This window comes from Chaetodon trifascialis, chromosome 2 (genome assembly GCF_039877785.1).
Source record: "Chaetodon trifascialis isolate fChaTrf1 chromosome 2, fChaTrf1.hap1, whole genome shotgun sequence".
NCBI lineage: Eukaryota > Metazoa > Chordata > Actinopteri > Chaetodontiformes > Chaetodontidae > Chaetodon > Chaetodon trifascialis.
The window spans coordinates 11,446,595-11,459,861 of record NC_092057.1 but is presented as its reverse complement, the minus strand read 5'-3'; the positions used below and the strand labels follow the sequence as shown (position 1 = coordinate 11,459,861).

General features: G+C 42.2%; 2 protein-coding genes across 3 annotated transcripts in view; both read left to right on the top strand.

Moving 5' to 3' along the window:
- The window catches only part of strn (striatin, calmodulin binding protein), a 47,122-nt gene extending 40,580 nt beyond the window's left edge, over window positions 1-6,542 (top strand). For both annotated transcript variants that reach the window (XM_070984327.1, XM_070984336.1), the window contains 3 exons: window positions 448-549; window positions 1,483-1,569; window positions 1,893-6,542. In XM_070984327.1, coding sequence (XP_070840428.1) covers window positions 448-549; window positions 1,483-1,569; window positions 1,893-2,062 — 359 coding nt within the window. In that variant the 3' untranslated portion in view covers window positions 2,063-6,542. The remainder of the gene's footprint in view (window positions 1-447; window positions 550-1,482; window positions 1,570-1,892) is intronic.
- Window positions 6,543-7,410: 868 nt separating this feature from the next.
- Window positions 7,411-12,907, top strand: btbd3a (BTB (POZ) domain containing 3a). The gene is made up of 5 exons (XM_070984434.1): window positions 7,411-7,538; window positions 7,940-8,207; window positions 9,458-9,548; window positions 9,808-9,926; window positions 10,071-12,907. Exons 2-5 carry the CDS (start codon window positions 8,044-8,046, stop codon window positions 11,101-11,103), a joined length of 1,407 nt encoding a protein of 468 aa, XP_070840535.1. The 5' UTR covers window positions 7,411-7,538; window positions 7,940-8,043; the 3' UTR covers window positions 11,104-12,907.
- Window positions 12,908-13,267: the final 360 nt, after the last annotated feature.

The following is a 13,267-nucleotide window of genomic DNA, read 5'->3' as shown; positions in this document are numbered from 1 at the left end:
AAGTCCAGATGTTGTGAATTTCATTCTGTGTTTAGTTAAGTGCAAAGCTCTCGAATGGGTTGTAATTCAAGACGTGATCACACAGAAGATCATGTTCTTTTTCTACAATCATCTGTTATCTCCATATTAAAGGATAAGGGTTGATTTTTTATTAATTCTGTATTTTTCTTGTTGTCCAGAAAATCCCATAAGAAGCTTCAAACGAACAACATGTTAGTGCTTCTCTCAATACTGTCTGATTTCCTGTCTGCGGCTCTGACCTCACCGGTATCCACTGAAGACATAGATCTTTAAACGTTAACATGTTCTGCAGCTTGTTGAAGCCTGAAGTGTTTCCTTTAGTCCCTGTGAGAGGAACCTTCTCTCTCAGTGCTTTCAGTCCTGGTGAAATCAAGGTTGTCGGTATTAAAAGCTGATGTCGTCCTTCTCTCGTCCGCCCCCACACAGAGGCTCCCTGCAAGATCAACAAAGTGCTGAGTCATCCCACGCTGCCAATCACCATCACAGCTCAGGAGGACCGACACATCCAGTTCTTTGATAATAACACAGGTGACACACCAGCACCGCTCAGCCGCTGCAGAGGACCTGAACCACATGTCAGATTCTGTCATGAATAATCCCTCTCAGCCTGGGAAACAGTTTGATGTCTTCTGTGGCTCTGCAGGACTTTTGTCAAGTCTGAGAGAATAACCCTGATGACATCATAGTGACGTCATCAGGGTTATCTCAGTTTGGGCTTCGGGAGACTTTAAATTTATGACAGAAACTGAGTTACAAACTGGACGTTGATCTTTAAGTCTGTGGTTTTGCTAAATTATAAAGATAACAGTTATTCAGCAAAGGATTCGTCTGAATGTGATATTAATGCTGTCAGAATTCGTGACTCCAGGTCACGAGGTCAGACATCTTTTCCAAAACCACAGTTCATGTTGTGACATCATTTAAAAAACTACTACTACGCAGCACGTGTTTCCATAGTAATGATGAACCGGCCTGCTTTCAGCTTTGTGACGATGCATTTTCCAGCTGATCCAAGAGGATTTTAAAGAGTTTATTTATCCTCAACCGATAAAGGAAAACTTCATCTTTCAGTTTACCACACTCAACACATCTGGAGATACGAGGTTTTCACTGGACAGGAAGGGCATGAAATGCTGCAGTCTGAAAAGTAACTGTAACTAAAGCTTTCAGACAAATGTAGTGGAGTAAAATGTACAGTATTTGCCTCTGAGATGTAGTGGAGTAGAAATATGAAACTGCAGTGAATGGAAGTATTCAAGTGAAGTACAAGTACCTCAAATTTGTGCTACAGCATGGACTCACGTTCCACCACTGCATATCAACTTTCAACACCGTGTTTTTTACTCTTCTGTGGACAGAGGACTGATTTATTGTGATTTTCCAGATGTGATATTTTCTCTTCATCAGAAAAATAAAACTGGATCAAACACTTATTTATTTTTATTCTGTTCTGAATCGAAGGTAAACTGATCCACTCGATGGTCGCCCACCTGGACTCTGTCACGAGTCTCGCTGTGGATCCAAACGGCCTGTACCTCATGTCTGGAAGTAAGTGTTGATGCTCACAAATAAAAAGATGAAGTGTTTCATTTGTTTTTAATGTGTTTCAGTCGTGAATCACTACATGGCAATACTCTCTTAGCGAGATCAATTATCAGTATTAATTAAGGGTCTAACTACACGACTGTAAGCAGTGATGAAGTCTGGTTTGAGCCTCGTTCATCTCAGATTATTTGTGTATTCAGTGTTCGGTTTTTATTTCTGGAATTTGTATTTAGGTTCAGGTTCACGCAGAAATGTTCAGGCGTATGTGAAACATGTAAACCTGATAGAGCTTGATCCCCATTGGCTCTTCTCTGTCTTCCTGCCAGGTCACGACTGCTCGATCCGCCTGTGGAATATGGAGAGCAAGACCTGCATCCAGGAGTTCACAGCTCACCGCAAGAAGTTCGAGGAGTCGATCCACGACGTGGCGTTCCACCCCACCAAGTGCTACATCGGCAGCGCCGGGGCCGACGCGCTCGCCAAGGTCTTCGTATGACCCGACGGCGCCGGCAGCCGACTGTCGAGCTCAGAGGACGAGCAAAGATGGGAAGGGTGGAGCTCGTCTCCACCGCGGAGTCTGGATGAGGAAAGCTGAAGGTGACACAGAGCCGGACTGCTCCTTTAAGATTTGTCACATATTCGTCCCACCCACCCCCCTCGGACTTAGGCTGGCCCGGGTCCCGAAATAAACAAACCTCCAGATGAGACGAGGAGTGAAACAGGAAGAGGCAAAAAATAAAATCCAGACCTTTCGGTACATTAACTAAAGCTGGAATCCTTTTTTTCTTTCTTGTTCTTTAACAAGTGAAAGTCCACCAACACTAACCCCAAACACTCCAGAGAGCAGCCGGTTGCTTTGAAGTATTGATCGTGATAATGTGCCTTTTTTCTTCACAACATAAATCCTTTTCAGTGTCGATCCGAAGACGTATTCGCAGCAAAATCAGTAAAGTAACGACCCGGTTTTTAAAACAAGGTTCAGAGTTAATCCAACAAGTGAAGACAGAGACCAAATCCAGCATGATGAGGAGTCATGCGAGGACCTGCGACTCTGCTCAGGAGTTTTGATTTGAAAGTCACTGGAAGTGATTTTATTATTTCCTGCTCTGAAAAGTTGTGGCAGCAGCCTGAAGACGACTAAATCAGTCTGATTTAGGAGACGAGGACGAAGTTTTATCCTGTTAACGTCCACGCAGGAGGTCAGAGGTCAGAGGTCAGAGGTCATGACCCTGAGCTGGTCTGGAGTCAGTGCCTTGCTCAAGGACACTTGTGCTGGGTGGACAGTCGTGGTGACAGAGACTCTGTCAGCAGGTCGGATCACTTCTGAAGAGTTTCATTTCAAAATGCCAAGGTTTTAGATTGATGTCTTCTTCTTCTTCTTCTTCTTCTTCTTCTTCTTCTTCTTCTTCTTCTTCTTCTTCTTCTTCTTCTTTGGAGGGGGAGGCTGTGTGTTTCTTACTGTGTTTCCATTCTGCAGCTCTGATTCCGTATCTGCTGATTCCGGTCTGATATCATATTTGTCTAAATGACAGTAAAATAGAGCTTAACTCTTCCCGAAAGAAGTGTTTGTGCCAGAGATGCTCAGAGCGTCGTGGCAATAAAGATAAAAAACAGCAGATTTGCAGTGTTATGAAATATGTATCTGACACGTTGAAGTAACAGCTGCAGACGACTGAATTTTGCTCACTTTATTTTTCAGGATCCAAATACTGAAGGTCCTGATTCAGAACGATTAATCATTATAAACTGAATTGTTGATCTTGTATGAGGACGCTGAGTTCCAGAAACAGTCTTTGATTCAGAGAATTGTTCTTTTGTTTTTGCGCATCGAGCAGCCGTGCGACAGCTGTACCAACACAGAAACAGAACGTGTGTCGTGGCAGCACATCGGTGAGTTCTGGCAGCAGCAGTGTGATCAACACATCAACCGTGAGAGACGTTCAAGATCATTAAGACGTCTCAGGTGAGTCTGGGTGTAGCAGAGCTGCAGGAAGCAGCTGGATGCTCGAACTCTCTGGCTGAGGTGTTCTTTAAGTTTGGAGATGGCGTGCTGCTGCGGCACTTCGTGTAACGTCAGCACGGGTTCGTTTGTGTTCCACATTCACACCTGAGCACCGGAAACGCACAAACGCACTTATTATCTGTCTTCAGCCTCGTACGTGAACTCTGCACAGGAGCTTCTTCTTCCTGTCTTCAGTTTGAAATGAAACCCTTCAGTGTGCTGTGACTTGTTCATGCTAACTGTAATATACTGTACTGAGCCTCCACCTGTAAACACGTCTGCTGTCATGTGACACGTTGGTATTTGTAGATCAGATGAAGAGCTTCTCTCCAAAGTCAAATCTCACCTCGAAACGTGTGAAATGATTTCAGGTTTGAATTCTCGGCCGACCAGTTTCAGGTTGAAATGTGTTTTCTTCCTCACGGGGTGTAAAATGTTTTGGCTGGAATCTCTTCTGACTCAGTAGTTTTGATCAACATTGTGATAACGAGGCTCGATTTGAAAACCTGCTGCTTTTTATTGTGTGTTTATCGTTGAAAGGTTCTGACAAACTGCAGCGAGAGAAAACCTGCAGTGAAGCTTTTCTCATTCTCCTGTTTTACTTTCATCACAGGAATCACTTATGACTACTTTAAAAGCGCCAAATTAAAGCCAAAAGATTCAACCGAGACGACGAGATGCTTCCTCCTGAACCCGACAGTCGTTGTTGCTAATGCTAATTAGCTCATTTTGTTGTAAAAATAACACTTTAAGTAACACGTGTTTCAGTCCCAAACTGCACACAAGCTCCCCTTAGATTTGTACATGCTTTGTATGCTGACTGCCTGAAAATATTGTATTTTGTGTAATTATTATTTGGAGCGATTACTAGTTTTTTAAAGGACTCTTGGTGTTTGGTGACAGACTTGTAAGATACAGGTAGATATTTTTTTTAAAGACGTATTCTCTGTTTTACTTGAAAAGTGAAGTGTATTCCTTTGGGGTTCTGCTGGTGTTGTAAGAAGTACGTATATGTGACTTTACCTCTCAGCACTACATAACACTTTGTTTTCGCTTTTTACCAAACTATCTCTAAATGCAGCTGTGCTCCTGCCATGGTGGGAAACTTCTGGGACTCTGGGTTGCTTTTCTTTTATGGTGTAAAAAGGGTAAAGAGATGTGTACAGTTTTTAAGTATTAAAGCAGATCTATTTATAAAGCTGGTGTAATTAAGGGAAATTGTAACCGCAAAGTGAAAGTCAACAAATCGTTTACTGACTTCTAGGTGAAGCGAAAGATCAAGCATTATTTATGTGAAAAGTAAACACAGTGAGTTCGTGGCTGCAGTTTAAGCTGTTCTGTAAAATTATGCAGAAAATGACTGGAGTCTGGTTGTTCCTCAGCTCAAGCTGAGGTGAAGCTCAGAAACAAACAATGTGATGAAGAGTTTAACCTCAATTCTGTCACTTTGTTCACACATTCAGCTTTTTTTTTAAGTTCAGTATGCAAAGTGTTTACTTCAGATCCTCGAAGGAAACTTCTAGAGAATCAGTTCAGCTTCATCCGTCACATCGTTCTTCTCTAGAATAAGCAAATGTTCGCACTAAGCCAGCTGATACGTCCGCAGAGGTGCCCCAGCTTGTTTCCATAAAGAAATTTACCTTCTTACATTAAGATTTACTGCCTCGCAGCCTCTGATCAGTCTAACGTCACTGTTTTCCAAAAGTACCATTTCATCTTGACTTTAATCCAACCTGCTTCCCAGAAGTTGGAGCAACCAATCAGCTTGATGGACTCACAGGGGCAACACTTCAGAGGTGCGTGCGTGCGTGCGTGCGTGCGTGCGTGCCTGCCTGCCTGCCTGCCTGCCTGCCTCTGCAGAACCGTGATACCAAGTTATACCTGTACTCAGAGACAAAGCAGGAATTAAACAGAATGCTTATTTTTTTCCAAATTCAGCTGACTTACTGTGGACGTACTGAAGCTTTCAACCAACACTAATGTTCTTTATTCACCACATTTATTTCCTCTGACTTTTGTGTAATCTTTGCGTTTCTGTTGTGAAACAGTGGAGAGTTTCACCTCTTCAGGCCTCAAGAAACTACTTTAAAGGAAAGAGTTTGAGAAAGAGGGAAATATGACTCTTTGGTTGAACTGCAGCCGGTGAGAAGGCACAGAGTCACTTTAAAGGCTCACAAGGTAAAGCAAAGGTTGGGAAACACCGATGAAGAGTGACAGAAACATGACAGAGCTGCAGGAAACGAGCAAAATCACATGAGAACAGTGCTTTAAGAGACAGAAACAGATTTGTGATGATTTTGAATGGGGTCTGGTGCTTGCTGCTCATCCCAGCGTTGCAGAAACATGATACATGATTTACTGTACGACACTGCTGTAAGTTACAGTTAATGGCAGCCTGAGTGAAGGTCAAATTAAATAAAGTAAAGTTAAATAAATGGTTTTTGCTCAGTTTCATTGAATGATCTGACAAGAAAGAGTCAATAAAGCTGAATAAAACCAGACTCCATTCACATCTGTCTATTTTATTTCAGAGCAATAGAAGCTGTGTCTTTGCCAATACTTTAATCTCCTTTTCCACTTTGATTTTAAAAGCAATGAAGCAGATTATAGACAACTGTTGGACGTCACTTACGCTACATCAGCAGTAACACTAGCCAGTAGTGATGTAAGCAGCTGAACTGTGTCAGTCAAACTGTTTCCAGGTTTATATTATGTTGTCTTCAGTGGCCAAAAGCTGAACCTTCAAACTGAAACCTGAATGAAAACTGTTGTCAGGTCCAGTTTGCCTGTAAATTATTGTTGTCCTTTAATGTGTACAGTGAAACTATTAAAGAGAGATTATACTGTAGATGCTAATCTGGCTGTACATGAAGTACAAACAGGTGTTGTTTTCTTTTTCATTGTTGTTCTTTTTTTTTTTCCAAAATGGGAGAGTGAAGATTTATCAGTAACAACAATAAAGGAATATGCTGTATATCAGGATGCTGATGAGTTTGTTCATTCAAAAACCAACATGGACACTTTTTACAGCGTGGACGGTAAAAAAAACAAACAATAAAACATTTTGCATTAATGGAAAAAACACCTAAATGATCTTATGAGGGCATCTCATCAATAAAGATGATACAGTTAGAATTCAAAGGGGAAAAGGTGTTTACATGTTGTTTGCTGCTAACAGCCATGAGGAAAATACATGCAACAAAGTAAATATCCAAAAATTCAAGTTTAAGCAGTTTAAACCTAAATTTAAAGTTTGTGAGATAAAGTATTGTCATATAACTTTATCAATATGGAATCATATTGATTAACAGGAAATATTGCTCTTTTTACTCAGCACTGTTGAACACATTCAGCTGGTTGTACATTTTACATGCAAGGCATCTGGTGAGCTCATGAAATGTGATGCTCTATTAGAGTTTTCACAAGGCTGAGTAAGAAACACGAATGACATGACTTCAAAGAAAGCATACCCTTAATATGCATTTAACATCAAACACATACGTTTGTGTCTTGATCAATAATACTTGCACAACATGGACAAATATCTGTCCTTATTTGATATGTTCAGAGTAAAAGAGATCCCATTTATCTGAATAGGAACCTTTTGCTTCTGAAATACTGTGAATATTTCGACTACTTTCTATTACTAATATTTCTTAAACTTTTGAATATTGAAATTTATCTATGCTGATAAAATGGAAAAAGTCAAGTGTTTGTAAGTATTTTTCCAGCACTGTATTTAAAAAAATAGATCAAATTTATAAAAATTTTCAGCAACAATTGTCATTATAATTTCTGGCCTCCAGGTGGCAGCAGTGCGCCATTAATGAGTTAATCCTGCTGTCAACATTGGCAGAAGAAGCTAGCTAGATGCTGTAAACAAAGCTGAGCGGCCAGTCTGTAAAACAACTCCAAAATTGCCTAATGTGGTGTCAAGATATGATCAAAAATACGTCTGCATAACGGCAAAGTAAGTGGAAACTGATTTATTCACCAGATATTGTCACGCTGACCGAGAAATTGACTCGCAAAATGACCTTTTAGTTAGTCAGCTAACTAACTAGCATAAATATGCTAAAGTTAAGACTGAAGAGATACCTCCGGGATTTGGACATTGACCAGTTAACTTTTTATTTCTCCAGTGTCATTCCAGTGTTTTGGCTGCATATTAGCTCATTGCTAAGATATTTAAGTCTTGTAAGGTTTAACTGATGTAACGTTGAGCGAATCGATTTGCGTAAATGGCAGTATTTGGCTAGCTGTTAGCTCGGCTAACGTTAAGTTGGCTCTATAAGATCGTAAATTAACAGATTTTAAATCAGGTTTGGCTGCTCTTTTCCGTGTGTGAATACGAAATCTATTTCTCGGCAGTGCTCTCCAGACTCTACTGGCGAGACTTCCATGAGCAGCGGAAGCAGCAGTTCAGTCCGGCCCCGGATCTGCCATGACCCGGCCTGCAGTCTGACTGGAAGATAATGGCTGCAGAGCTGTTCCCCACCAAGAAGCTGGTCCCCTCCGCCTCAGCGAGCAGCACCACCTCCATCCAACAGTACCAGCAGCAGAACCTGACCAACAACAACACCACCACTGCACAGGGCTGCTGCAACTGGCAGGGCCTGTACCCGACCATCCGAGAGAGGTCAGTCTGAGCCCCCGTGGCTCCAGATAGTGATGAGCTGTTTGACCCTCCGAGGCTGATGAGGAGAGGTCATCCTCTCAGCCAGTTAGACAGACTCAGCTTTAATAAAGATGCAGCACTGACAGCCGTCCTGTTCCAGGCCTGTACAGACACTGGTTCAGGATGCTGACGTGTCGTCTGTCTTGTTGAATTTCTCCTGTACTGTACCCAAAACAGTTGAGCAATGTAAACATCAGTACGTATATTAAGTATTCAAAGCTTTACTGAGAGTAGCGACTCTACTTTTCTGTGTTTGAAGTTTCCAGATTACTCACCATCACCTCAGCTGTGATGGTTATATATATACATACTTGTACTTTAATTGAGTATTTCCATTCTATGCTACTTTATTCTTGTACTCCACTACATCTCAAACACAATTTGTTTTGTTTTTTTACTCCACTGCATTTATTTGATAATTATACTTAAGAGTTACTTTTTACATAAAGATACACTATGATATGATATGATATGATATGATATGATATGATATGATATGATATGATGCAGTGTAGTACTATACTACTTATCTACTCAATATTATACAAAGTATCTAAAATAGATTCCACATCGACAAACTTGACTGGAGTCCTGAAATCAAGAGTGACCTGAAGACCATCAGAAGCATCACTGTAACATTACAGAGCTGTAATGGTGACGTGATCACTGGTTATTAAAAAAAAAAGAACAAACTACAGAGTTACTGAGAACATGCAAACTTCACACAGAAAGGCCCCGCCCAGGGATCAAACCGATAACCTTCTTGCTGTGAGGCACGCGCACTACCTGCTGCCCCACCGTGCCGCCCATGATTCAAGTGATTCTTGATTTCCACCTTTACAAAGAATGAAGAAGCGTTGTTTTCTTGGCCTGTTTCAACATAAAAGCAATGAGTCAATTCAGTCTTATTTTATAGCATATATTCCAAAAAGTCAAGTTTGTCTCAGGACTTTTTAACAATGTCAGAGCTTTTCAGATACACAAGTTAAATAGTGAAAAGATTTATTGCTGAATTAAAACATTAGATGTCAGCAGGAATTCTGCAGGACAAGGACATCATGAGTTTTGTTCCCCAAAACATGCCAGTTCTGTTGCTTTGCATTCCATTCAGGACCTTGAATTTGATGTACTGAATGTGCATATTTTTTGTTTATTTTGTTTTCCTTTGTTTTGTTTTCAACAAAATGTTTCCTAATTCTGTGTCCTTGAAGGAATTCAGTCATGTTCAACAATGAGATGATGGCAGACGTTCACTTTGTGGTTGGGCCGCCTGGCGGGACACAGCGAGTTCCAGGTCATAAGGTAAAACCCCCCACGTGCTGCAGATCTGGGATCAGAGTTGAAAATGATCTGCAGGAAAACATTGTTTGGTTTTCTGCGAAGTGTAACTCAAGTGCATTTGAAAGGTGCAGCTGTGTGTGGAGTCTTGTGGTTCATGGAAACTGGAGTAAAATCAAGATTAACTTAAAAACAAATAAGATGGAGGTCACAGCATTATGTTACATGGTCACAGGCATCACATTTGTATCCGTTGTCTCATGGTGTTGCTCTGCTCTGGCAGTACGTCCTGGCTGTCGGCAGCTCGGTGTTCCACGCTATGTTTTATGGAGAACTGGCCGAGGATCAGGATGAAATCCGGATCCCTGACGTGGAGCCTCCTTCGTTCCTGGCCATGTTGAAGTATGTTGGACTCTGATTCATTCAGTGTTTATGGACTGTCAGCATTTAGCTTTGCTGACAGCACCCTAAAATGAGCAAAAAATATGTGAAAAATTGTTTCAGTGAAGGATCTTTGTCAAATGATCCCGCCCTTTACCTTCCCAGGTATATCTACTGTGATGAGATCGACCTGTGTGCTGACACCGTGCTCGCTACCCTCTACGCCGCCAAAAAATACATCGTGCCTCATCTGGCCCGGGCCTGTGTCAACTTCCTAGAGACCAGCCTGAGTGCCAAGAACGCCTGCGTGCTGCTGTCTCAGAGCTGCCTGTTCGAGGAGCCCGACCTGACGCAGCGCTGCTGGGAGGTGATCGACGCTCAGGCTGAGCTCGCTCTGCGCTCCGAAGGTTTCTGCGACATCGACACCCAGACGCTGGAAAGCATCCTGCGGCGGGAGACGCTTAACGCCAAAGAGATGGTGGTGTTCGAGGCGGCGCTGAATTGGGCCGAGGCTGAGTGTCAACGGCAAGACCTGATGCCGACTATTGAGAACAAGCGCCTGGTGTTGGGGAAGGCCATCTACCTGATCCGCATCCCCACCATGGCACTGGAGGACTTCGCCAACGGAGCAGCGCAGTCCGGTGTACTCACGCTCAACGAGACCAACGACATCTTTCTGTGGTACACCGCCGCCAACAAGCCTGAACTGTTGTTCTGCACCAAACCTCGTAAAGGCCTGTCACCGCAGCGCTGCCACCGCTTCCAGTCCTGCGCCTACAGGAGCAACCAGTGGCGGTACAGAGGGCGCTGCGACAGCATTCAGTTTGCCGTGGACAGGCGCGTCTTCATCGCCGGCTTCGGCCTGTACGGCTCCAGCTGCGGTTCGGCCGAGTACAGCGCCAAGATCGAGCTGAAGCGCCAGGGCGTGCCGATGGCGCAGAGGATCATCAAGTACTTCTCAGACGGCTCCAGCAGCACCTTCCCCGTGTGGTTCGACTACCCAGTGCAGATCGAGCCTGACACCTTCTACACCGCCAGCGTGGTGCTGGATGGCAACGAGCTCAGCTACTTCGGCCAGGAAGGCATGACAGAGGTGCAGTGCGGGAAAGTGACCTTCCAGTTCCAGTGCTCCTCGGACAGCACCAATGGCACCGGAGTGCAGGGGGGCCAGATCCCCGAGCTCATCTTCTACGCCTGAGCCGGGCAGAACGAAGGACGCCACAGAGATTCCTGCTTCACTGCCATGTCGACTTTTACTTTCAAAGTGTGGGGACGAGTTCTCAGGAAGCTGTTTGAGGAGGCAGGGACTCCTGGATTTACTGCTGAGCCTTCGAGAGGACTGAAGAGGACTGAACCCTCATGTTCCTTCACACCTCTGTTGTTTTGAGCAGCTGTTGTTGAGTTTCAGTTTCTCTTGGTCAAAGCAGAAATTATATTCCTGTCAAAATACACATGCACTTCTCTGTGAGGCAAACATGGCAGTTATATTAACCACTGGGGGGGGGGGCTTATAATTTTATATCACGATTAATGATTAATTAAAGCATAACACACTCAAACAGGACCATTTGTTTTTGGCTAATGCAGTCAATCAAATACCTGATAAATCAAAGTACTTCATCACAGTGATGCTAATAACATATAAATGTCCAATATTCCAATCATATAATCCAATATTGCCATGAAGGAGTCCTAATCATTGATTTACAGCCTTGCCCGTAATCTCCTCGTACACTCACAGATGTTTAAGGGAGAGTTAACGTGTTCGAACAAATCCTGAAATCTGTGCACATAGAAAACAGCCATGGGAATGTCTCTGAATAATTTTATGATTTTCACTATCAGATTCATTGTATGTTAATCTCTTATTTTTTTCACTACTCATTTAGACCCCAGAGTCCAACAGTCCAAAACCTACATTCAAATTGTTGTCGATTGATTTCATTGATTAATCGACCAATCGTTTGAGCACAAAGTGTAAAACTAGTGAACGAGGCAGTTTCATAGCTCATTTTATTCCAGCTGAACTCTGACATTAAAACGCACTCGTAGAAGTGTGTTTCAGTGTGCAACAAATAAACACAATTAAAAACAGTTTCACGGTTCATTTCCGGTGCTGCCGTCACTGTAACACAGGTTTTCAGTTTCTTGCCTTAAAGATAATGTGTTGCGTTTCATCGTGAGACGGCTGCAGAGACATTTAAATGTTTAAAACTTGACAACATGTCGGTCATTCTGCTGAATTCCTGCTCTCATGACATTCAGACTTTGGTTTCATTTGAAAGAATTGAAAACATTCCTGCTGCTCCTGAAGAACTGAAGGACTTACTGAGGCACTACTTTGACTTTGTAACCTGTGCAGGTGTTTAGCGTTGGTGGTTTTGGTATTTAAAGCTGAATGGTAAGTTTTATATTTGTAGTTGGACAGCTGATCACAGGCTGTTACTGCAGTTTTTTTTTGCAGTCTTTCAGACATACTGTAACCTCCCTCTGGTGCTCTGTACTGTTGTACTGCTTTTTGGGCTTCTTTGATGAAATGTGGTGACTTAAAGGGGCATTTCAGCCACAATCCACCTGAAAGTCTACCTGTCCAGCCTGCAGTATAACAGGCTATCTGAGAAGATTTGAACCATAACTGTATACCTTTTTTGTGTTGTATTTAAAGAACAGTGTTCCTCAGTCATCACTTGCACAGATACATTATCAGCAACTTGTGCTTTTATTTTGAAAACCACGACATCATGTTTGTACCAGATCCTTGATTCATTGTTGCATTGATGTTGCAGTCATGTGAATATTTCAGTGATTGTGTCCTGACAAACTTCTTCATCTACTCACTTAGAAAATGGAGGAAAAAGCAGTTTTATATGATTCTATATTGAAGAAACATATTTTTGGATGTCTTTGTTTCCTGTTATCTGATTCCAACCAGAATGTGCAGTGAGTCGGTGGCCTTATGAATGTGTTGTTGTGACAAATTTGGAAATAAAAGGTTCGGTCAATTTGTCCAAGTTCTCTATGAGTTCAGCGGATGTGATTCTACAGGTAGAATTACTACAGTCTAAAAATACTCCAATACCACAAGTAGGAATAAGTAGAAATGTATTAGCATCAAAATATACTTAAAAGTACCAGAACTATAATGCTCCTTATGTAGAATCAGACCATTGTAGTTTGAAGTACAATTTTGAATGAAGGACTTTTACATGCAGCTGTGTATTTCTACATTGTTGTATCGCCAGTTTTTCTGAAGTCCAAGATGTGAGTACTTCTTCCACTCAAAACACTGAACCACTCCTTGTACTTTTACTTTTTTTTGTGTACTTTTAAAAAAAAAATTATGTTTATATTCCGTATAGATT

Excerpts from the sequence above, each read along its gene's own strand:
- btbd3a (XM_070984434.1), top strand. The coding sequence starts at position 8,044 with ATGGCTGCAGAGCTGTTCCCCACCAAGAAGCTGGTCCCCTCCGCCTCA. Across the intron at positions 8,208-9,457 it reads TACCCGACCATCCGAGAGAG|GAATTCAGTCATGTTCAACA; the intron begins GTCAGTCTGAGC and ends GTGTCCTTGAAG. Across the intron at positions 9,549-9,807 it reads AGCGAGTTCCAGGTCATAAG|TACGTCCTGGCTGTCGGCAG; the intron begins GTAAAACCCCCC and ends CTGCTCTGGCAG.